At 44.1% G+C, this 25225-nt stretch overlaps 4 protein-coding genes across 7 annotated transcripts; 2 read left to right on the forward strand and 2 right to left on the reverse strand.

The window, feature by feature from the left end:
• Positions 1 to 37: 37 nt before the first annotated feature.
• On the reverse strand, positions 38 to 4799 carry LOC106603054 (protein shisa-2). The gene is made up of 2 exons (XM_045716913.1): positions 3245 to 4799; positions 38 to 2543 (listed from the first exon to the last, which is right to left on the reverse strand). The coding sequence occupies exons 1-2, from the start codon at positions 3600 to 3602 to the stop codon at positions 2020 to 2022; spliced, it is 882 nt and encodes a 293-aa protein (XP_045572869.1). The 5' UTR covers positions 3603 to 4799; the 3' UTR covers positions 38 to 2019.
• A 420-nt stretch (positions 4800 to 5219) lies between these two features.
• Positions 5220 to 12882, forward strand: LOC106603053 (V-type proton ATPase catalytic subunit A). Its single transcript, XM_014196191.2, has 15 exons — positions 5220 to 5472; positions 6032 to 6113; positions 7030 to 7158; positions 7327 to 7541; positions 7662 to 7799; positions 7901 to 8052; positions 8199 to 8361; positions 8513 to 8621; positions 10229 to 10351; positions 10461 to 10575; positions 10781 to 10844; positions 10935 to 11138; positions 11263 to 11357; positions 11465 to 11636; positions 11794 to 12882. Exons 2-15 carry the CDS (start codon positions 6032 to 6034, stop codon positions 11884 to 11886), a joined length of 1854 nt encoding a protein of 617 aa, XP_014051666.1. The 5' UTR covers positions 5220 to 5472; the 3' UTR covers positions 11887 to 12882.
• Positions 12883 to 12968: 86 nt separating this feature from the next.
• si:ch211-137i24.12 (Immunoglobulin superfamily member) lies at positions 12969 to 15965 on the reverse strand. The gene is made up of 2 exons (XM_014196495.2): positions 15860 to 15965; positions 12969 to 14870 (listed from the first exon to the last, which is right to left on the reverse strand). The coding sequence occupies exon 2, from the start codon at positions 14775 to 14777 to the stop codon at positions 14130 to 14132; it is 648 nt and encodes a 215-aa protein (XP_014051970.1). The 5' UTR covers positions 14778 to 14870; positions 15860 to 15965; the 3' UTR covers positions 12969 to 14129.
• Positions 15966 to 19401: 3436 nt separating this feature from the next.
• Positions 19402 to 24982, forward strand: zdhhc23a (zinc finger DHHC-type palmitoyltransferase 23a). 4 transcript variants are annotated; one of them, XM_014196195.2, is made up of 6 exons: positions 19405 to 19883; positions 22061 to 22224; positions 22347 to 23018; positions 23277 to 23352; positions 23549 to 23716; positions 24009 to 24982. In XM_014196195.2, exons 2-6 carry the CDS (start codon positions 22106 to 22108, stop codon positions 24219 to 24221), a joined length of 1248 nt encoding a protein of 415 aa, XP_014051670.2. In that variant the 5' UTR covers positions 19405 to 19883; positions 22061 to 22105; the 3' UTR covers positions 24222 to 24982. The 4 variants fall into 4 exon arrangements, with proteins under 4 accessions (XP_045572870.1, XP_014051670.2, XP_014051672.2 ...); XM_014196197.2 differs by lacking the exon at positions 23277 to 23352 and having other exon boundaries at positions 19406 to 19883; positions 23636 to 23716; XM_014196196.2 differs by lacking the exon at positions 23277 to 23352 and having other exon boundaries at positions 19409 to 19883.
• The last annotated feature ends 243 nt before the right edge of the window (positions 24983 to 25225 follow it).

A 25225-nucleotide genomic window follows, 5' to 3' on the forward strand; every position in this document is an offset into this window, starting at 1 on the left:
AGTGAGTTATCGGGATGATGACGAAAACACAAGCCTACATTATTAAATCAATTGCATTATTAGGCGTATGCGTCTTTGGTTTAGCCCAGTTATTCTTATTATAAACGCTGAAGAATGTGTCTGAATATATTACCACTTTCGGGCCCGTAAATTAATAGTTTCAGAAGAGAATGGATGCAGCCAGGGGGTGACCGCTCATGACCCCCCCGGCCCACGGCGGGAATCGAAACCCCACGACGGTCACACCCCATTGTCAGACGACCTATTGTCTCACTCGTAGGCCTATGAATTCGTTTTTTGGTACATTCAAGGTTTTTTTTGGTCTGGCAGCTCTCCAAATAGTTCATCTCAAATTGTCACGATTAGTGAGCTTTGTGATTTAGTTGTAATAATTATTGATTATGGAATTTTACAGTTGAATAACACATTGTTATAAGATTGATTTTGCAATGTTTCAGACCGCATGATCAGCGTTCTAGTTATGGAAACTACTCTTAAACTCTTATTCTTCTACCAAATTGATATAACCAGTGCAATTCCATATTGCACACAGGTGAGTAATTACCTACGGATGCGTTTCTCCATTTGGTTTCTCTCCTCTTCAGTCCAGCTGGATACTGTCTCTCAGGAGAACCACATGAGTGGGTTCCAGCCAGGTACCACCTTGTGGTTTGTTTGGGCATAAGCACCACCCTTTCAGATTAGCCCATCCTGACAGATGGCACATGAACCATAGAAGTGGGATGAAGGTCTGGGGGCTTAAAGGCACAGTGATTCTTGCTGCTGTGGCTTTAATGGAGGTCTGTAGATCACTGTACGAAAGACATCATCGGTGCGCTAATGCATGTTCTGATGGCAGGGAGGGGCCTCAATATGAACTCAATGGCATAATGGGTTCGCTTTTTGAAGGCAGAGTAACATATTGGGGCTTCTGTGATTCAAACAGAGCCCTAATCTTTGGCCAGCTCAACCTTATTAACCCTAATACAGTATTTACCCTCAATGACAATGCCACTGTTGACCTCAATGTTTTCACACATCACTATCACTGCACCCATTTACACCCCCAGCCACTAATACCTCTATTATCCATGACACTGAGCCCCCAGACACTATCACATTTATCTCTTTGTTTTTCCCCTGGGATGATTATAGCTAGGTCTGCTATACCACCACATTACCTCCACAATTATCCTAGGGTTCCCTGATTCATTACCAATTCCATGTAGTTTCATATGGGCATGTGGGGGATGGGGCTACTAGTTGTATGTGACTTGTAGCTTGTTTCCAACTGCGTTTTCTATGTTCTGTGTTTGTCATTTGTGAGCTGTGCAAAGATTTTCCTATTGTAGGATAATAAATGTGATTCTGATTGATTAGGCCTATAACGGTCTCCCTAATAAGATAGGCTAGGCTAATGCTGAAGATGCATGCTTCAGATGGACACATGGAAGTATGGAATTAAGTCTAAAAATGGGAGGTAAAAAACCCCGCATAAATAATGTTTTAACTTCAATTGTAAAAGCCGCAGTTGGTAAAAGACGTCTAGCTAGACACGCAAACATTCAGCACCATGGACATTCAACCCCCAGAGTGAATTCTATTCATGTATAGAGATCACAGTGAAGAATGTTTCAGATAAAGAGTGGTAAATGAGGGAGTCATGATATCATGTGATGGGGTTATGTACAGAGTTTACCAGCTGCATCAGAAATACTTAACAGTAATATAACTCTATTATGGACAAAACATCCGAAATAGGTCAGCAATTTATTGTGCTGTTTTTTTTAATTAGCACATATACAGCATGTTTACAAATAAATATCATACATTTTAAGTCAAAATAAAAAGTGAAAGCTTGAATTATTGGTCATTGACCAATTGCAATTATTTTCCTCAATATTTGTATTAATCTGGCTGACTCAGATTTACTTTCCATTTTCTAGGCTTATTAATATTTTCATATTTGAATACCCAAATACTGTCTGCACTGGAGTCTGTAAAAGTCAAAGCCACAAATTATATGATCACTTCAGTGTGTCTGGGTTTAGTACTGGTATAGCCAGATGGGGGGCAGGGAGATGATAGAAGACGGCTTTCCTCTTGTGAGGTATACAGAGTAGGCATTTGAGCCATATAAGGATGCATTATGGAATGGTGAAGCATGGAGGGGTGAACCAGGGTAGAAAACACCATGGAGGGGTGCATGGTAGAAGGTTGAGCCATGGAGGGTTGTAGGCTGGTGGGAGTTTCCTGTCTCTGTAAGGTTTGGTGGACACATGAGGGTCCAGTTGGACAGGCTTGGCTGGCATTGGGAGGGTAGAGAGATGAAGAGGAACCACAGGACTTCCCTGTACTCACAGTCATGGGTACAGCCTCCTGCTGCTGCTCTCCACTCCCACCCTGGGGCCCAGCAGCACCTTCTGGGCTTTGGGAGATCTCCTGTTTACGACTCAGACAGACACCCATGGCCACCATGGAGCCCAGAAAGATAAAGGCCAGAAACAAAGAGCCCACAATCACAAAGGGAACATAGACAGGTACTACAGAGTGAAAAGAAAACACAAACATTAAGAGGGCAGGGGGCAGGAGAGAAGTGGAAGGGAAGATAGAGTGAAAAGGAAAGACATTTTAAGGATTATCTTCCTGTGTACATATTTTGGAGTTGTATAGACTATGCACATTCATGTGACTCCCCTGCTCTTCAGTTCTCGCAAGGCCAGGGATGTGTCCATATTCAAATTTGCTCAAGAGTAGAACATTCTAATAGGGTAAGTCAGTAAACTGTGAAAAACATGCAACACTAAAAACAAACAGTTCATTGAAAAGCTCCTTGGCAGCAGATCAAATCTTAACATGATTCTCGGGATGTGCAGGGGGGTAGGCTAACTGCACGTTGAAGTTGAATAAATGCTTGGACACGAGGCCACACTTCAAGGCAATTTAGTGGGTTGGATGGGTTCAAGCACACGCTGCATTAGGCTTTCTCATTCACCAATACAATTTAGGCTACAAGGAATCTCACGGTGTGTGTTATCAAGGAATACCCACTGGGCACAGACGTCAATTCAACGTCTATTCCGCGTTGGTTCGAGGACACAACGTTGATTCAACCCGTGTGTGACCAGCGAGGAGGACATGCCTAAAAAGCCTATATATATATTAGGCCTTTGTGAAAAATAACCATGCAAGGATCAACATCGAAGTATTTGGTTCTATTTCAGTAGCCTAGGCTACAACTTACCTGTGCTTTTGGCAACTGTCTTGTCATCAGAAGTGCCATGCTGTTCAACTTGCTCGTGGTTGTTGCATTTTCCCTGATCCAGTCTTGCTCCCATGAGTGCGCAACAGTAGCGCAGCCCACAAGCTCCGCAGCAGATCACCGCTTCTTTTTGATCGTTGCGCTCGGGACAGTAGAAACCCTCTCGCCAGGCAGATTGCGCGTCCTTCCAACCATGGCAATATTCACCATTCGTCCTCTGGTGCGTCATGCCCACTTGGAGAATCAGACTGATGAAAGTCCCAACAGCAAAACGCACGGTCCTCATTCCAACTGGAGATATGAATCCTGTGTCCGTATTTGTTGTTATTACAAAATACATTCTAAAAGAAAATAAATGACTATAAGGCTCAATCGATCACCTTTTCTGCGATAGGATAGGATCACTGTCACAGGACCTGTGACAAGGCTATTTAAAATGATCAAAATGTATGAGCGCAGTGCTTGCTCCCAATTCAAAAGGGCAAGTAGACATGTCCAGAATAGGCTAATAAAAATAATCATACAGGGAAGGTATGTAAAATGAACTCAGACTTACCTTTGGATTCACGCCGTGTGATGCATCATAACATGAGTGCGTTCTGCTCTGTTGGATCTGTTCTCTCCATAATTTGTGTCATGGGACACAGTAATTTTAGACCACTAATGGAAATCCTTATAGATGCTAGCATACTACAGAGCACACACGACTATAGGCTATTTGATCAGCAAAATGCATATCTATCATAGCTAGGCCCATTGAATCTTACCATTTTTGCTGGGCACTTCATTAGGCTAATAGGTCTCCAAAGTGTATTTTTCCAATGTTGGCCTATCACAGTAAAAATAGGCTTAGTGATTGTATATCAATAAGGCTATGCCAACAGCATATCCCCCAGGGTTGGTCCTGGTTGGTCCCTGGATGGGAAACCAGGTGTTGCTGGAAGTGGTGTTCGAGGGCCAGTAGGAGGCACCCTTTCCTCTGGTCTAAAAAAAATTAAATATCCCAGGGCCAGTGTTGCCAACTTAGCGACTTTGTGCTATATTTAGCAAGTATTCAGACCCCTCTAGGACACATTTTCAAAAAAGCAACTCGCAACAAATCTAGCGACTTTTTCTTATGTTATTGGAGACTGACGGAAAGCACTTATCGTTCTTACTCTTCTCAATGAGCAGCGGGTGCTGCCATGGGCCCTACCTGTCCCAAAGCACTCACAGTCCTCACGCAGCAGTCCCTCCCAGCTGCAGTCAGCGCAGGAGATGTTCACCCCTCCATGTCCAGACTGCAAATTAATCCTGCATGCGGGAAGCCGCCGCTGGCTGATCCTGCCCTGAATGTAAGCCATGTAAATGAAAAAAAAAAAAACGTTAAAAAAAACGAACTAAAAAAACGAAGTAACCCCACCAGAGTGTCTCTTTTGGGTCACTTTAGCCGGTCCCAATTCCAGATAAAGGAGGAGAGTTGGAATTGAAACATAAAAAAAACAAGAATAGACAGAAGAAAGTTCATTTGTAGTTCTAAACATATTTAGGGTGTTTTTTACTCACTTTTTGTCTCTCCCATGACATTATTCATCTCTCCTACAGCGTCCATCACAATTACATGCACTTGGCCAATTATGCAAATTAGGTGATGGCGTCATTAAGCGACTTTTAGGACAGCCAATAGCTACTTTCCTTACTGAAGAGTTGGCAACACTCCCCAGGGCAGTGATTAGGAGCATTTATCGTAAGAGTAGGGGTGTTAACCCCGGTGTCCTGGCCTTCATACCATCATGGCTATCTAATAATTTATAATTGGCTCATTCATCCCCCTCCACTACCCTGTAACTATTCCCCAGGTTGTTGCTGTAAATGAGAATGTGTTCTCAGTTCATTTACCGGGTATAAAAATAGAGTATATAATTTGACTAAGCTGCTATGCAAATAAATAGTTTGACTCTGACTGTATCCTTGTAAACTATGTCATTGAGGAAATAACCTCAAGGATATTAGAACACAGCCACAGCCGCGTTCGAGCTAAAGGAATGAAACTGTGGCGCTGTTACGCCATTTTGACTCCCATAGACCGTCTTTCCTAATGCAAAACAGGGCTTTGAGCCAAAATGGTAATTGTTTCCCAATATAGTCTTGTGTTGGTCAGCTGATCACGGCTCATCCCCTTCGGAAATACATTTTCTTAAGGGCCCTGGAATATTGCATAGTAAGAGAAGGTAATCAAACCGAATCGTATTATTCGAATTTAGTTTGCTAACATGAATGTCAATTCATTGCAACTGGCTAGTAAATGATGATAGACCACGCAGATTAGCTAACCTTTGCTAGCTAGATAACGTTAGCTGTTACCGTTCTGTTCTGTCAGTGTCATCTGACTGACTCTACGACTAGGTTAGCTAGCTAGTAACTAACGTTATATGGGTTGCTTGTTTGTGATAAACAACAAACTGTCTTTCGTACTTTATTGACTTTGTAATATGGTATGTAGAGGCTAGTTAACTAGCTTCCTGAATCCTAGCTGGTTTGTTTCCTGCTTTTGCGAAGCAGATGGTAGAAAAGCTCTCGGTCAGGTATTAGGACCTGAGCAAGCTAGTTTACCTACGTACATGTCTCTACCAATGAATGAAATGTGTGTTCATGATGAATTATTTTAAATCCATTAAGTAATTTGATTGATTGAAACAGTTAAGTAACTATAGCTAAGTGTCATGCCCCATCATTATAGTGAAGTGTCACATGATTGATCTCTCTGATTTTCCTCTTTACACTTTGCAGATGGACACTTTCAAGCTTCCTAAAATCCGTGATGAGGAGAGGGAAAGCGAATTTGGATATGTACATGGAGTTTCTGGTCCAGGTTTGTTGAAACAAGACTTTTACTATGGTTACTCCATGGATATCAGTCTGAAAGAATTGCCCGTAAAAAAGACGTGATAGTCTCTACAAGCCAGAATGTTGAATACAATGATTTTTAAGCTTACTTTACCGGTTGTCCATGCTGTTGGTCCTTTTTGTGGTAGGAAGTGGAGATGGTTAAACAACACTTTCCCGTGGTTACCCTGACATTTTGCGGCGCCGGAATGTTCTGTTGCTTGTATTTTCCATCTCCCGACGCATTTCACGCGATGCACAATATGTAAACAGTAACTGACCGTTGTCTACCGAAACGCGTTCCCTCGTAATTTGCCGGCTGATTGCGTGGGACAACGTTTGGTCTGTGCTTCGGCTAAACTCGGCCATTGTTTACATATTGTACAAGTCGCGTGTGAATTGCGTCGGCATTGAAAATACAAACCGACATAAACACCAGTGTATTTAAAGCCGGGTTAATAACACCAGTCTGGATATTTTGTATCAGATTATCTCCTACATAAGGACAAAATCAGCTGACAACAGGTAAAGTACATTCAAATTAAGTTTATTCAACAGTCTGACTTGTGATGGGACTGTTCACAAAAGTGAGCCTACATGTTAGAGATGAGAAAGGAGTCTTCCACTCTCGGATTAGTAGAGGCTAGGTCCAGGTCAGTGTCTGAATTTCCAATCAAGGATCTCAGGCAAATGCCTAACCTAAACTTTACTTCAGTGGGCTAACAAAGTTTTCAGCACACGACCCCCCCCCCCCTTCCCCCCCAGTCAATTAGGCCTGCACTGTTCCAATATGGCAAAAAAATATGATCTATTTAGACTTGATCATGTAGCCAAACTCAGTGCTACTTGCAAATAACATGTTTTCTGTCATCTGTTCTTTGTCTAACCTGTTTAACCAACAGTGGTGACAGCCACCGCCATGGCAGGAGCGGCCATGTACGAGCTTGTGCGTGTGGGCCACAGTGAGCTGGTGGGAGAGATCATCAGGCTGGAGGGAGACATGGCCACCATTCAGGTCTACGAGGAGACCTGTATCCTTTTCAGTCATACCTGCTCTACTGCTAAACATAGTTATACCCACCTTCACTTAATGTTGATGGCTCACTTACTCCTGTGTACTTCTATTCTGATGTGTTCTAGCCTTTCCTCTTATCAGGCATATAGGCTATATGGTTAGGTTTCCTGAATGTACGCCGCAGCTGGTGTGTCTGTCGGAGACCCTGTCCTGCGGACAGGAAAGCCCCTGTCTGTAGAGTTGGGGCCGGGAATCATGGGGTCCATCTTTGATGGTATCCAGCGTCCCCTCAAAGACATCAATGACCTCACTCAAAGCATTTATATCCCTAGAGGAGTCAACATTGGGGCCCTCAACCGTGACCTCAAGTGGGAGTTTACACCTGGCCAGAGTCTTCGAGTAAGAAAACAATGTATTTTCATTGTGAGTGTGTGTAAGGTGTGTCCTCACTGAATTATGATCCATCTCCTAAATCTACATATTATGTCCTCTTCCTCCCCCTGTCCATCTCTACCTCAGACCGGCAGTCACATAACAGGTGGGGATATCTATGGCACAGTGTTTGAGAACTCCCTGATCAAGCACAAGTTGATGCTCCCACCCCGGAGCAGAGGCACTGTCACCTACGTGGCCCCACCTGGAAACTATGATGTCAATGTGAGTCACCCTCCGCCTACGGAATAATGCTAAATGGATGTGAATGGCATAATTCCATTCTCTTGTCTCTGTTTTGGTCAATCGTGTTTGTGTATCGGCAGGATGTGGTGCTGGAACTGGAGTTTGAGGGTTTGAAGGAGAAGTTTACCATGATCCAGGTCTGGCCAGTGCGACAGATTCGCCCGGTCACAGAGAAGCTGCCTGCCAATCACCCCCTGCTTACTGGCCAGAGAGTGTTGGATGCCCTCTTCCCGTGAGTTATACCTATCTCTACTTTATTTTCCTTTTTTTCTACTCACTTTTCCTTTTTTTCTACTCACAATCCTTTCCTCCTGACACTTCCTTGGAGTGAACCCTCTAACAAGCCATCTGCTTCTGGCTCTGTGCTTGTTCTCACAGGTGTGTCCAGGGAGGCACCACGGCTATCCCAGGGGCCTTTGGTTGTGGCAAGACTGTGATCTCACAGTCCCTGTCCAAGTATTCCAACAGTGATGTCATCATCTATGTGGGCTGCGGAGAGCGTGGAAATGAGATGTCTGAAGTGCTGAGAGATTTCCCTGAGGTTAGTGGCCGTACGCGTGTCAAATTGTAATAATTGACAACGTGGTTCATGAGATTACAGGGAATTTCACTACTAGGGTGTCTGGTATAGCCGATCACCAGTTTTTGATGTGTCCTCAGTCTGATTAGTGGTGTTCCTCCCTGCTCCATAGCTTACAATGGAAGTGGATGGAAAGGTGGAAAGTATCATGAAGAGAACAGCGCTAGTGGCCAACACTTCCAACATGCCTGTCGCTGCTAGAGAGGCCTCCATTTACACAGGTACCAGGCAATCACATTACAACACTGAATGAAAATATACACGCAACATGCAAGAATTTCAAAGATTTTACTGAGTTACAGTTCATGTAAGGAAATCAGTCAATTGAAATAAATTCATTAGGACCTAATCTATGGATTTCACATGACTGGGAATACAGATATGCATCTTTTGGTCATATATATATATATGTGTGTAGGGACGTGGGTGTAGGGACGTGGATCAGAAAACCAGTCAGTATCTGGTGTGACCACCATTTGCTTCATGCAGCGCGACATCTCCTTCACATAGAGTTGATCAAGCTGTTGATTGTGGCCTGAGGAATGCTGTCCCACTCCTCTTCAATGGCTGTGCGAAGTTTCTGGATATTGGCATGAACTAGAACACGCTGTCTTACACGTCGATCCAGAGTATCCCAAACATCCTCAATGGGTGACATGTCTGGTGAGTATGCAGGCCATGGAAGAAGCAGGACATTTTCAGCTTCCAGGAATTGTGTACAGATCTTTGCGACATGGGGCTGAGGTGAAACATGAGGTGATGGCGGTGGATGAATGGCACGACAATGGGCCTCAGGATCACGTCACGGTATCTGTGTTATAAAATTGCCATCGATAAAGTGCAATTGTGTTGTCTGTAGCTTATGCCTGCCCATACCATAACCCCACCGCCACCACAGGGCACTCTGTTCACAACGTTGACATCAGCAAACCGCTCGCCCACACAACGCCATACACGCTGTCCGTAATCTTCCTGGTACAGTTGAAACCGGGATTTATCCGTGAAGAGCACACTCCTCCAGCGTGCCACTGGCCATCGAAGATGAGCATTTGCGCACTGAAGTCAGGTCAAGACCCTGATGAGGACGACGAGCATGCAGATGAGCTTCCCTGAGACCGTTTCTGACAGTTTATGCAGAAATTCTTCGGTTGTGCAAACCCACAGTTACATCAGCTGTCCGGGTGGCTGGTCTAAGACCATCCCGCAGGGGGAAAAGCCTGATTCGGAGGTCACGGGGCTGGCGTGGTTATATGTGGTCTGCAGTTATGAGGCCGGTTGGACGTACTGCCAAATTCTCTAAAACGACGTTGGAGGCGGCTTATGGTTGAAAAATTAACATTCAATTCTCTGGCAACACCTCTGGTGGACTTTCCTGCAGTCAGCATGCCAATTGCACGCTCCCTCAACTTGAGACATCTGTGGCATTGTGTTTGGTAACGAAACTGCACATTTTAGTGGCCTTTTATTGTCCCCAGCACGAGGTGCACTTGTGTAATGATCATGCTGTTTAGTCAGCTTCTTGATATGCCACACCTGTCGGGTGAATGGATTATATTGGCAAAGGAGAAATGCTCACTAACAGGGATGTAAAACATTTGCACGAAATTAGCTTTTTGTGATTTTATTTCCGCTCATGAAACATGGGACCAACACTTGTTGCATTTATATTTTTGTTCAGTATAGCTGGAGTTTACAGTTGTAAATCATTTTTGATGGTAGTTGTGAATCCTTTGTTCTAGACGGTTGGGGGATGAGTCACCACTCACTCATAACCTTGTATTATCTCTGATTCTGTGCTTTTGATTCGTACTTGTGTGTGCCACTGCAGGAATCACTCTGTCCGAGTACTTCAGAGACATGGGCTACAACGTCAGTATGATGGCCGACTCCACCTCCCGATGGGCAGAGGCTCTCAGGGAGATCTCAGGACGATTAGCTGAGATGCCTGCTGGTGAGTACACTGAGCCAATAGCAATGGAGGATGGTTGTCTCTAAACCTATCACAGCAACATGCCTGCCATTTTGAGCCAGTCAGAGCTCTGTGTGCTGTTTGTCCATAGACAGTGGGTACCCTGCCTACCTGGGAGCCAGACTGGCCTCCTTCTATGAGCGTGCTGGCAGGGTGAAGTGCCTGGGCAACCCAGAGAGAGAGGGCAGCGTCAGCATTGTTGGAGCGTGAGTACTACATCATTCTACCAGCTGGGGGAACCTCTATCACCCTCTCTCCTGACTCTAAGAGTCAGACGAGTTCTGACCTGTACCAGTCCTGCAACACCTGATACCTGGACCATGTAGTGTAATCCTCATTGGAATGTACAGTATGATACAGTGATGGCAGACTGTAGTGTCTGAATAACTTGGCCTTGTTATTTTCCCCTAGTGTGTCTCCCCCTGGTGGTGACTTCTCGGATCCTGTTACTTCAGCTACGCTGGGTATTGTACAGGTAATGCCTCAATTGTATATATTAAAATTCGGACAATTTAAACTTGTACCCTTCCTACTCCTCATTCCTGTTTTTATCTCTGTATGACAGGTGTTCTGGGGTCTGGATAAGAAGCTGGCGCAGAGAAAGCATTTCCCCTCAGTGAACTGGCTGATCAGCTACAGCAAGTACACGCGGGCGCTGGACGAGTACTACGACAAGCACTTCCCTGAGTTTGTGCCGCTTCGCACCAAGGCCAAGGAGATCCTGCAGGAGGAGGAGGATCTGGCTGAGATTGTGCAGCTTGTGGGAAAGGTGAGGCAGGGGCCAATGTGAGTAAAGGTTATGGGTCGATTTTCTATATACGGCCTAGGTTGATGGTGAGCCTGTGTATGCACACACTATGCACTCATTTCTGTGCCTCCTGCCATCTCAACAGGCATCTCTCGCTGAGACCGACAAGATCACATTGGAGGTTGCTAAACTACTCAAGGATGACTTCCTGCAGCAGAATGGCTATACTCCATACGACAGGTAAATACACGCACGTCTGTGTGTCATAGACATACTAAATTGACTTAATCGTCAGTTATTATGCGTGTATTGATTCATTGATTGACTTTTTCGCCCCCTTCCTAAAGGTTCTGCCCTTTCTACAAAACGGTGGGCATCCTCTCCAATACGATTGCCTTCTACGATTTGGCGCGACATGCAGTGGAGACCACGGCTCAGAGTGACAACAAGATCACCTGGTCCATGATCCGGGAGCACATGGGAGAGATCCTCTACAGGCTCAGCTCCATGAAGTTCAAGGTACATGCTTGTTCAGCCCCTTGCTTTAACCAACTTCCCCAATCCCTCTACCACCTCTGGTCTTCTTTGTACATCCAATGTTGGACTTTGTCTTTGAGTGTCATTGCACTTCTCTGTGTCTCCTAAACCCAGTGACTCTGTATCTCTGTTGTTTCAGGACCCAGTGAAGGAGGGCGAGGTCAAAATCAAAGCAGACTACGCCCAGCTACTGGAGGACATGCAGAACGCCTTCCGTACCCTGGAGGACTGACCTCTCACCTCCCCTCTGAGCCCCCCCCCAGTCCCTGTGCTGTGCCGTGCAGTATCTCAGTGGCCCCTGTTTTGTGAAACCTTGCTGCAGTGACCGTCACACCTCAGTCATTCCTAAGTGTTCATTCCTCTACATTCCAACACTATGTTCAAGCCCCTCGTTTACAACCCTTGCTCTTTTTATTTCACCATATTGTCTTGTACGAGGCTACTGGAATATTTTCTCCCGAGTGGTACTACGGTCTAAGGCACTGCATCTCAGTGCAAGAGGCGTACACTGCAGTCCCTGTTTCGAATCCAGGCTGAATCATATCCGGCCGTGATTGGGAGTCCCATAGGGCGGCGCACAATTGGCCCAGCGTCGTCCGGGGTAGGCCGTCATTGTAAATAAGAATTTGCTCTTAACTGACTTGCCTAGTTAAATAAAGGTTAATTTAAAAACATTTAAAAAAAAAAAATGTAACTTGAATTCATTGATACCATATCTCACCATTAGTCTATTAACATTACAATATCATCATCCCTGACCACATCGCATGGATGTGCTGCTCCTCTCCCTTCAGCGCCCTTGTCATCCATGATGAGCACACGACTACAGCCGTTATTGCAGGCCAATAATCATTGGGCCCCGATCAGGTGCTACACTTGCACTTAACTACTAGCTGCAACACAGGGCCTCTCAAGTGGAGTCTCACTTTCATCTCCCAGGTGTGACCACCAACAATAGATTAACAAAAATGGGAACGTACACATGGTTAAAGGGACAGTCACCTTGTTTATTTCAGGAGGTTGAGGCCCTCTTCCTCTCCCCGCCTCACAGATGTGATTTTTGCTCTTCCATCTCTCTGTGGGTATATTGATGTTGTTGACGTTTTTGTGTTGTGTGGATGTGTGCGACGGAGACGATGCGTATGTTAAAATCGGTTGTCTCCACAAAGGTATATTTATGTCACATGTATTGTATGGAGTCTAAGGAAAATAAATGAATGGGGAACAATTTGCCTGGTGTTTTATTTCTGGATGGAGAATAAAATTGACTTAAATGTATTGGTGACATGCTTCTAAGATATAATTACAGCTAGCAACCTTGATGTCACCAAGGACAATCATTTCCCAAACCATATTTGTCTTTCTCATATACTTTTATTTATGTTTTTATTCTTTCATAAACATTTCATCTTGCATGAACCCAAAAATGGAAAAGAGTTATGGGCATAGAAGCTCCTTATTCATATTGTTTCTAGTGCAGCCATTTGAACCACTAGAGGCCAGTCAGTCATCATAGCAGCTGTTTCCAAAAAAAAATACATAAATAATTCTATGTTGAAAGAATGCATTGTTTCTTTACGGCGAAGCCAAAATACGTAAATAATTTAAAATAGTTGGAAAACAAGAATAAGTATTTTTGAAATTGTTTCAAAATCAGTTTATATAAATCCTAAACAAACTTGCAATGTAATCCCTTTAGGCATCAGTTTCCCACGGTTTAAAATGTTGTTTTGAAAAGGAACACACAGGACAACATAAATAATTGTCCTGATATGGAGTTCGTCACTCAGAAGGATGAGCTTGACTTTTGATTGGAAGAAATATGCCCAGAAGCAGTCAGGCAGAAACCGTAGCAAGTTAGTAAATCTGTCTTGTACCACTGAGAAGGTGAATTATTTTGATACTTGAACAAACCAGGAAATAAAGGGGAACTGTTTCACCAAACTCAAGACAATGGGGTATATTAGTTATATTGTGGTTGATGCTCATACATGGAGACCATCCACCCAACATGTTCAAATAATGATTGACATATTTTAAATAAAAGCATTATTTAGATGAATTTATTCATACTATTTCATCCTTCCACAATATATAGTCCCAACACAAATCTAGGGTTCTATCGGTTTGGTTGCCAGAGACTTGACCCAGTCGTTCAGTCTTTTTGTTCTGTATCTATAGACGCGACCCAGTCGTTCGTTCTAAATGTTTCATTGCCATACTTGCTGGCAACGTTCTTATCCCTTACTTGCTAGCTAGCCAACTATGGCTAACTTAGTCACGTCAAAAAGCCAGAATAACAGCAAAGTAGCTGCATTTGCATATGCTTAAACTGTTTTCTAGTGACATTTATTTGGAGACATCCATAACAATGAGCTGATGAGGCGCGATATTATCTTTGTCTCCACATGTGAAGAGAAGTGCACAGAACAAATTAAACCAATGAATCAAACATAATTCCCAATCACTTTCTCTTCATTTCTGTTGCCTGTTCCTGTCCATGGTCCTGGAGTCTATCTGGCAATAGTCTCTAGCATTCAGTACTGTCCCAGGTCCTTGTGGATGCTGAGCTTGGTCCCACTCCCATCCACAGTGGTGCCATTTATGGGGAATGAGGAGACAGTGGTAAACGCTGCAGTCCACTCTCGATACGTTCCTCAGCATCATGGATGAGTCCCCAGCAGTGGGCTTCCCGGAGAGGAATGCCCAGCCTGCAAATGCATCGTCAGACGTCTGGTTGCCCTCCAGTATGGTGTGCCTGTCCAGTCTGGTTGCCCTCCAGTATGGTGTGCCTGTCCAGTCTGGTTGCCCTCCAGTATGGTGTGCCTGTCCAGTCTGGTTGCCCTCCAGTATGGTGTGCCTCTCCTTGTGCCCATGGACCACCCACTGCACTCCCATCCCCTCTGGGTAACTTCCAGACAGCAAGCAGGAGAAGACCACATCGTCTCCCGACATTGCCTTCTCTTTATCGGGCTGCTGTTGCACCACAAGGCCCCCTTCCTCCACAACTCCCTCCTCCACCACAAGCCCCTCTTCCTCCACAGGGACATCAGTAGGGACATCAGTAGACAGTGAGGTGTTTTCTGTCTCAGAGCCAGGCTCTGATAGTGCCGACACTGCCATGGTGTCTGTTACAGGTCCTTCGGTATGGGCAGCATCTTGAGTGGGGTTTGGCAGAGTAGCACCATCGCAGACTAAACAGAGAGAGAATTCCCCCTGTCAAACAGAGAGGCACAATTTAGACACAAACACACGCGCACGCACGCACGCACGCACGCACGCACACACACACAGACACAGACACAGACACACACACACACACACACACACACACACACACACACACACACACACACACACACACACACACACACACACACACACACACACACACACACACACACACACACACACACACACACACACACACACACACACACACACACACACAGCTCCAGTCTGGTAGCTCAAAATATTCTGGGTAGAGTAGTGACACTAAATCTCCTCTAAAATTAGAGATACAAAAATCACATGGATTAAAATATCACTGTGCTGCTGTGCTGAGGTACAGGGCCCAGCACAAACTTTCCATCACAACACGAGTGATTCAGGCAGAAACCAAGCAAATTCAAAATCAATTCAGAGAAGTTTGTGGGGCATTAGACAAACACATTAGATAAACACAAAACACCTGAATCATCAAACATACTCTATTGATTTGATGTAAGGTTGCTAGTGTTTGTTAAGGCTGCTTAGGCCGGCAGTATATTCTACAGTATATTATACAGTGAACATAGAGTGAACATTTAATAAAGTAGCCTCAGTGATATAACTGATTATTAACAATGCCATCAGAGTAAGACAAAAAGCATGTGTGAATGGTGTGGGTTTTATGGTAGTGTCTCCGTCTCTCATCTGTGGGCCTGCATTGCTACAGTATGTGTTGAGATTGTGGTTTGTGTTGGTACTAGTATGTCCACCTGTGTGCATGTGTATGTATGTATGGTTTCCATGTGTTTGATGCCATTCCATTTGCTCCGTTCCAGCCATTACCATGAGGCGTCCTCCCCTCACCAGCCTCCACTCGTTGGTATGTATACTTATGTGTACATGTTTGTGCATGTGTCTTATAGTCATGTCTGAGTGTGTGGACATACGTGTGATGATGTGTGTGAGTGAGATGAGGGAGGAGCAGAAGTTCTTACCTGCAAGTGTGGCGACCAGTAGGTGAGCGAGGATGAGCGGGGGGTCGGGAGAAAGACAAGAGGCCCGTAATCCTCTCAGATCTCAGCAGCACTGACAGATATGTTGAAGAGGAGTACCTCTAGATCAGCCCCCCGCCCTCTGGTGCCCCTCTCCCCCCTCTGACAACCCAATACACGCACACAGAACCTAACACCCTCACCCACTAACTTACCCTCATTCACACACACCCTCTACACAGATATTGCCCTTCCAACAGTTCACTTTCACTTGGCATGCAACTCTGCTAGTAAAAACAACACGGACACTAAAGATTTACACAGAAATAATCGGAGAATAGACAGCCTAGAGACACCGCAGCCAATCTAACAGTGTCGAAATACAAAATAAAACCTGTTCACAAGGACTTACAACAGATCCACAGTATGTGCTGCATATCGAAATTATTTGCATAAGCAATACCTTTTTTTTTTTATCTTCACATTTTGATGGGATATCGAAGGAAAGGTTAACATCAAGCTGCTTTACTGAAACGCCACTCATGGAAGAACTGCATTAAGATGAAGATGACTTTATTGGTCAATTGCACACAAGGTCCAACCGAAATGTGTCTTCCGCGTTTAACCCAACCCCACCAAAAGACACACGTACCACTAGTGGTTCGGGGGGGGGGGCTGTGCCCCTGTGACAAAAATGTTGGACCCCTTTGTGGCCCCCCTAAATGTGGAGTATGAAATCATTTTTACATAACTAGTTTTTGCTATCGTTCTTTTTTTACATCCGTTATTAGACAGTGGCAATGCGGAACATGGTCTTTTGCCTGCTAATGCCTGCAATGCAGTGAAGAAAACGATATGACAACAATAACGTCTAATGTAACTGGCCCCTCTAACAGTACAACTGGCCCCAGCTTGGCCCCCCAGTTGAAATGGTCTAGAACCGCCACTGACACGTACACACATATACAGATTTTTAAAACGTGTATTATCCCGTGTCTGTACGAAGAAGACGATGTTACGATGAAATTAAAAATGTCACATGGATCTGGGGCCCCTCGAGTGGTAGCTTTAAGTCATCACACAAAGGCAGAAGCCATACAATACCCTCCTTAACTCTTTTATGACGCTACACATAGGCCGACACTAGTTCATTCTACTTTTGCTGACAACAGTTGTAAACGCTAGTCAGACGTTGCCCTTGTTATTGTCTGCGACTGACTGCATTAACCCCACCAAAATAGATTAGAGAGTCTGTATCTGATTGAGCTTATGGTCCAGGCTTTTTAACTGCTACTTGGTTCTGGACTACAGCTTGACTAATGGGAGCGTACTCCATAGGGGCAGAGGGAGCTTCATCCTGTGTATTGATTCAGTCCGTCTACACAGCATCACCAGAGTGGACATTACTGTAAAGAGAAGATTCAGCTGTCTTCCAATATCCGAATGAACCTGTAATGTGTACAGTATGTGTGTGTGTGTGTGTGTGTGTGTGTGTGTGTGTGTGTGTGTGTGTGTGTGTGTGTGTGTGTGTGTGTGTGTGTGTGTGTGTGTGTGTGTGTGTGTGTGTGTGTGTGTGTGTGTATGTGTGGATATTGTGTGATAATTGGGAATTTCTTTCACAAATGAAATCTATAGCAGCCTATAATAGTGAAATCTAAGCACACTTCCAACATTTTATTTCACGTCAATGATTGCAATGTTTTTGCATAACCCTATAATCAAAATCCATGTAAACTGGTACAAATTACATCATTGTTTTGTAATTGTTTGTGTACATTCTGAGTTGCACACACAATTGTCTGTCGGTATACAATGCCTGTTTTGGTTGTTGGCAGCTCGTTGTTGCGATACACACTCCTGGGGCTTGGTTCACTCAGACACCCCATTTAGGTTTGAGTTATAATTAGTCACCTCTGAATATGCACATTTTTATTTGTCAAAAGTCAACTCTCATTTTATTTAGTTTGAGTATAACGTTCAGCTCACACACCATCTCTGTATCAGACCATTTACATTAGAAAGCGCTGCTTTATTACTCAACCTATACAAACATGTACAAGCCATAGATAAACATAGAGTTGGACTACTGCTTCCCATCAGGCACACGCTTGACTCTTCTAGAGTCTTCTCTGTGAGTGGAGGGGACGGGGTCATATTGCTGGCTGAAGGAAATATGACACCGAAGGGTGGGGCTGTACCACAGATCTTCCCACTCCCTCCTCTTGCATGACTGCATATCATCTGTCTGGCTCCCCCACTAACCCCCACTCAACAGTGTAGACTATCAGGGCTGTTGTTGGTCTTTCTAACACCTCAGTATTATCATCCGTGGAAATGGTCAACAATACCCACACTCTTCATGTAGCTACAGCAGCATCAGGCAAAGGTGGCAGCAAAACAAAACAGCACACCGGTTTACCAAGCCAACAATTTGGCAGCAGTAAAACCAAAATGGAATCAGAGTAACTAAAGGACATTAAAGCAAGGGCTAGAGAAGGGTGGTTGACCTATAATACATGGCAGCACAGGGTGACTGTAGCGTAATGTCAGGGGTGAGGTCTATGCTCAATTAAGTGAGTTCTATACTCAATGAAGGCAATTTCAGTATAGTCTAATATCAGGTCTTTCTACAGACTTTGATAAACAGCCTGGTCTCATAGACTAGACGTAACATAGTAAATGTAAATCCGGGACACTCAAATTAGTATATGTTACATTTGGTATGGTTATATCAGACAGACGGTGGTTGATCGGGGTGGATAACCCAAACATTTAGCAACCCAAAGGTTTTGAGTTTGAATCTCATCACAGACAACTTTATCATTTTAGTTAATTAGAACTTTGCAACTACTTAGCATGTTAGCTAACCCCTCCCCTAACCCTAACCTTAACCCTTCCCCTAACCTTAACACTTTAAGATAACCCTTCCCCTAACCCTAACCTTAACCCTTTAACTTAACTCCTCAACTTAACCCTAACCCCTAGCCTAGCCTAACGCTAGCCACCTAACCACCTAGCTAGAATTCATTTTTGCAAATTTGTAACATATTGTACATTTTGAAAATTCGTAATTTATTGTACTTTTTGTAAATTCTTACCATATAATACAAATGTAATTTGTAGCATATCATACGAAATGGGTGATGGACATCCACAAATGAATACATTCCATAGGAAAGTAACATATCATACTCAATGGAACGTCTCGGCTTTCAAACAGAATAATACAAAATGCTCCGAGACCAGGTTGTGATAAATGATAGATAAGCAAGCTATTCAATGTCTCAGGTGCAGAACATTGACTTTGACAGGACGAACAGCCTCAGCCATATGCAGCACTAAGCGGAGGTAAGGGATATGTGGTGAGAAACAAGTACATTTTGTTAATGACCAACAAAGCGTTTAGCCTCCTGTTTACATCAGCACATTTAAAAGAACACCACCCCCCCATGCTGTATTGCAATTCCAATAGACCGTTTGATCTATTCAAATTATCCCGGCGCAGTGGTGACACTGTCCTCCTGAGAATCCGCGAAATGCATACCACCTCCTAACGCTGCCACACGCTGTCGCTGGCTGCCACTGCAAAGCATGCCAATTTCCTTTTTCAACACTGTCACCCAACCCAATCAGGCTACTCCTCTCATAATAAACCGTGTGCTCCTCTTCAATGACCGGTGTGGCTTTCCCAACGAAATGATGAGGAATAGAAGATAATCAAGCTCGTCCCCTAAAACTGCTGGATTACAGGATATTAAACGATAAAAAGTTTTTTAACTGAAAGGGATATCACACCTGCCAACGCTTACCGGATACCCTGGTACCTGGAATTCGCCGCCACGTAATTAGTTCGGACCGAAGTTTATTTTAGTGTGATGATACGGATCTCCTATTTGACAGGGAAAGTCTGAAATATATTACAGGAAAAACATAAATGAAATAAGAAATAATTGGTGTTCGTATAACAAGGGTCTGTAGCCTAGTCTTCGAGGGAAAGGTGCATTCTCCCAAAAAACCTACAGTCCAGGTAAATGTAGGCTATGCAATTTTTATTTTCTCAAAAGGTAAGTTAGATGCACACCATTTTCAACCTGGTCTCAAAGCAAAACATATTATATTTGACTAAAATCCGTGCGACTCCATGTATTATGATATTGTAGCGTCCCAGGTTTATAAGCGCAGATATCTACTCTGCCAATTGAGCATGCTTTTATGGCACAGTCGATGGCGCGCTGGGCTTCGGCCTGTTTCATTACAATATGTTACTTTACATTAGGTTACATTACATTGGCCTACTAATGTAATAGTGGTCATACAATATAATATGAATTGTAGGACGTATAGTATCCTACATCTTGAATGTTTAGTATGATATATATATTATGTTCTACTGCTTTAGTATGATATGCTATGTTCAACTGCTTTGGTAGGATATATAACGTTTGACTGCTTTAGTACAATATATTACATTTGATTGGTTTAGTATGATATAATACGTTTGACTGCTTTAGTATAATATATTACATTCAACTGCTTTAGTATGATATGCTACATTAGGTTAGGGGTTATCTTAAAGAGTTAGGGTTAGCTACCATGCTAAGTAGTTGAAAAGTAGCTAAAAGTAGTAAGTAGTTACAAAACGTATGGTTACGAATTCTAGCTAGGCGGTTAGGTGGCTAACGTTAGCTAGCTGGCTAATGTTAGCTAGGTTAGGGATCAGGGTTAAAATTAGGGTTAAGTTTAGGAGTCAGGTTAAAGGGTTAAGGTAATGTGTTTATTGGTATGCGGTATCCCATTCCTTTAGAATATTGAATTGAAACATTGATTTGTCATGTTTAGTTACTAAAAAATATATTCATTTTTTGTTCAGCTTTCCCTTTAGAATGTGACTATAGTCTACAGTTATTTTAAGTTCACTTATTAAGGAACAAAATATTGTCGGTAGTCAATATTTAGACTGTCGAAGAGCTGGGCTATATTTGAAGTAGTATGTCAGATGACAAAGCCAACACTGGCAGTCATTCCAACAATGCACGTTCCATCTCCCCATATGATAGGCGTGCTTGGAGAACCGGGTTTAGTTGGCCCAGATAGGTCTTCCCTAGGGACACGGTGGCCTTATTTCTAAAAGCCAATTTTATATTAGAGGAAAGTAATTGTATTGTAAAACTTGTTAAAATCAAAAGCTATTTTAATTGATTCCATTAACGACCTAAAAAATGCGTTTATTAAACCTCTTGTCACTTTCATGAGGCGGATGTTGGTCTAGTAGGCATATCCCTGTTAAGGCTTGGTAATTGTGGAGGAGGAATGAGGCGCAGGAAGCAGCGAACACAGGGTAGTGGTGTTTTTAATATACACTCACAAAAAACAAATGTTCCCACACACAGGGGAGAAAATACATGCGGCGTACAACAACGTCGACATGAACACAAGCCGTCACACAAGAAACAATCATTAATCCCGCACGAACAGGAGCGGGCCAGCTAAACTAAATAGCCCCTCTAATGGCTAATTGACCACAGGTGTCACAAAATAAAAAAAGTGAAAAGCAAAAGGGAATCGGTGGCAGCTAATAGGCCGGTGACGACAACCGCCGAGCGCCACCCGAGCAGGAGGGGGCGCCACCGTCGGTGGGAATCGTGACAATCCCTAGTTGGTCGTGTGTGTACTTACATGCGCACGTGCTGTCAAAGTGAGTGTGTTGATGCAAGTAATGAGTACCTTTCAGATAGCCTTAATGTCTTCATTATGATGAACAACTGTCTGTGGGACGTCAATACAACGGTTTCCTTTAACTCCGTTAATTAGACTAAGAGAGTACTCAAGTCAAATGTGATTGATTATTGGCACCCAGACGTACCCCTCATCTGGTGTGCCAGTCAGTCCCTGAATCAGTCCTGTGCAACTTGAGGTCCGGATTTGAGAAAGGGGACCCCCCCAACCGTACAAACCACTAAAGCAACAAGCTAGCTTTACATATAGGAGGTAACTGTTGACATCCGGCCTTGACAAAAGGTGCTGTCACCATGCAAATGTAAAATGTTGTGAAACCTTCACCTCAGTGGTGGAATAAGATTTCCAACACAGTCCATATTACTGAAGCACTTCACTGAATGAAGAATGAAGACCACTCTCCACACACCCTTACCACACCCAGAGAACAGCTATTAATAGTTTGACTGTGTCTCTTTACTGTTGCAGTTTTTCTAAGCACAGGACCTTCAAGTGGATCCGTGAACAGTCAGAATGAAATGGGAGAAGTTTAAGCCTCCAGAGCCAGATGATCCCATGTGCTGTTGTGAGTGTGATGTAGACCCACGTGGATGCTGCTGTGACTGTGACGATCTGGATGAAGCTTGCAGCAGGTGAGGGGGTGGAATGAGGAGGAGGAGGATCATGGCAGGACTCAGCAGTCCACGTTCAGGTCTAACCCCCTGCCCTCTTTGTGTTCCCCTCTCTGTCATCCCTAACCTCATGTCTTTTCCAGGTGGCTAAAGGGTGAGCCTCAGAAACCTGACTGTGTGTTGCCTGTGTTTGGCGCAGTGATGGACCGGCTGAGGGTGAGACTGTTACCAGGGGACAGGCGGGTGGAGATCTCCATGGTCCCAGCTCTAGTGTTGCTTCCTCTGCTATTGCGTCTGGCAGCCCTGCACTTCCTGTTGGGCTTGGTCATTCTGACAGCCCTGCCTGGGCTGGTGCTGTGGTACTACTACGCCACACACCGGAAGAAGGGCCGCACCCTCTTCTTCCTCAGCCTGGCGCTCTTCTCCCTAGCCTACATGTACTTCCTCTTTGTCACAGAGATCTTACCTCGTGGGGATGTAAGTCACCTGCAGCTTGTGACCGTGACAACGGGTGTGGTTCTCACTCTCATCTCCCTTGTGCGCACTAAGAGGGGGCCAGGCTTTGTGCAGCCTTCCCTGGCTGACATACACAGCACCAATCAAAGCCAACTGCCTGACAAACACTCTGCCTCTCAGAATGGAGTGGACCAGTTGATGATGCCAGCATCCCCAGCCAAACCAGTGGAACAGCAGACACAGTCCCTGACAGCAAAGGGGGGCACTTGTCCTCTGTGCAAAGTGGTGCGTCCCCCGCGGGCGGGACATTGCCGGATCTGTGGAGGCTGTGTCCAGCGCCTGGACCACCACTGTATCTGGTGGGTTTCATTAAACCTCTTTGTCTGTTGTGGAGGACGTGACTATTATTATGCTATTATTTGTGCAACAACAGGATGACCTTATAAAAAAAAATAGCTTTCTGCAACACAAAGGTGACTAACGCCTTATCATATCTGCCTACATTTCCCTACTATAAAAACACACAATATTTTAATCTCTCAGACCCTCACACTTATATCTGCTCAACAATACTCTTCTACACATAATCATGATCTCACTAAGTGTCACACTGTCAGGCCAAGAAGACGTCACCAAAGCAGACCAGGCTGTAGAGACATGTGCAAGGCCCACAGGGGTTCACCCTTCAGCAGGGTGAGGCGACCTCAAACCAGGACAATCTGTTACTTATGGCATTTAGATAGACACAACCAGACACAGAGTATATGTGCTCATTACCTCACATTCATACTAACTGTGCTTTCACATGCAACCGCAGCAGAAGTTGGTCATTTGAACTGAGGGTGTATTGTCTGTGTTGTGTGTGTTGTGTCTGTCACTGCGGAGGTAGGATAAACAGCTGTGTCGGCAAGGCCAATCATCGCAACTTCCTGCTGACCCTGCTCCTCTTTCTGTTGACCTCTCTGTATGGGATCAGTCTGGTACTGCGGAGCGTGTGTCCCCGACAGAACCTTCTCACCGCCCTGCTCTACTGCCCTGGTGTCTACAATCAGTACAGGTACACTACGGTACCTGGTATTTGCTTAAAAATTGTACACACAAACAAAATGACAATTCAGAATGTATTTTGGTTTATTTGGGATTCATTGAAACAAGCACCACTTCATTGCCTACTATTAGGCACCAGGTACCCATTGGGCAAAAACTGGTTGAATCAACATTGTTTCAACCAAAATGATCTGTGCCCAGTGGCTAGTTACCAACTGTTTTGAGTTACTTGAAATAAGTGTGAAAAGATTTTGTTTGTGTTATGTTGTTTTCGAAGTGTAACTCTGTGGATGTCTTTTCAGCTCAGCCCTGTGCTTTACCTGTGCTTGGTACAGCAGTATTGTCACAGGAGGTCTGCTGCACCTGCTGATGCTTCAAATGATCAATATCAGCTACAATTTGACAGAGCGGGAGGCACAACTTGCTCTGCGGAAGAAAAATGGCCAGAGTCGTCTGCGTGGCCTCGTTGTCGACACAGGGGTCTACTCACGTGGCTTCTGGCAGAACTGGGCTGAATTCCTGACCATGGGAGAACCTGCAGATAGACACCCCTCTGCCCTCACTGACTTGGTTTAGCCTTGGCTTAACACCATGCCACTCTGCCCAACTAGTTCAACACTGCTGGGTTTCAACTAGAAACGCCTTTCCTCAACCATGCTGGTGGGCTGTGTGGGACTGTGAGCATCTCTGAACTCTCAACTGCCCTTGGGTCACGCAAACTTATTGCAACTCAGAGATGTTCGTTTTTAATCGTTAAATAGACCTCTATATTCCGAACACTTAGGTAGAGACAATAACCATGTTCCTCCAGGTTGTCATGGATACGACTATTAGTATTAGTTATAACATGGTGTAAATCTAAAGGGCTGCTCTGCATATTTAATAAAGTTTTAACCTCTGACAAATATCTGTTTGATTTTCCAACAGGATGTAAAGATTCTTAACCATGGCAGACTAAATAGCAATAGATGAATGGACATGCATGACTTAGAGAACGTGTTTATGACACTGTAAACTACATATTGACATTTAGTGTACCTGACCATAAGGTGACACAGGCGAAGATTACTTTAAAGGGAAGAAAGCTGTGCATGTTTTGACAGACATGAGGAACACGTATCCTCTCACCCACATACTCTTTGTAGTTACATTTTATATTAAGTTTGCATGTACAGTAAATTTCTTATATTACAACTATCCTGTTCACTGTAGAAGACTAAGACTCATTTTCCTTTGTATCTTGTTTTATCATGCCAATAAATCATATCAAATCCAACTGATGAGAGTGAGAGACAATGCTGGTTAGGGGGCCAACCTTTACGCAAGTAGGCCAGGGCTTCTGGGTTTACTAAGAAAGTGGCTAGAGAGCTCAGGAGGCCTCATCTGTGGCATCACTGCAATAAACCTACAGAATGAGAGCAAACTTGGTTACTGTTGAAGATATGCATATGCAAAATCTTACTTGCTGGTGTGCTTTCTGTTTCTTGATTTTAAATCCTCCCCTTAATCTTCGGCGTTG

The sequence above is a fragment of the Salmo salar genome, chromosome ssa04, assembly GCF_905237065.1.
Source record: "Salmo salar chromosome ssa04, Ssal_v3.1, whole genome shotgun sequence".
Taxonomy (NCBI): domain Eukaryota; kingdom Metazoa; phylum Chordata; class Actinopteri; order Salmoniformes; family Salmonidae; genus Salmo; species Salmo salar.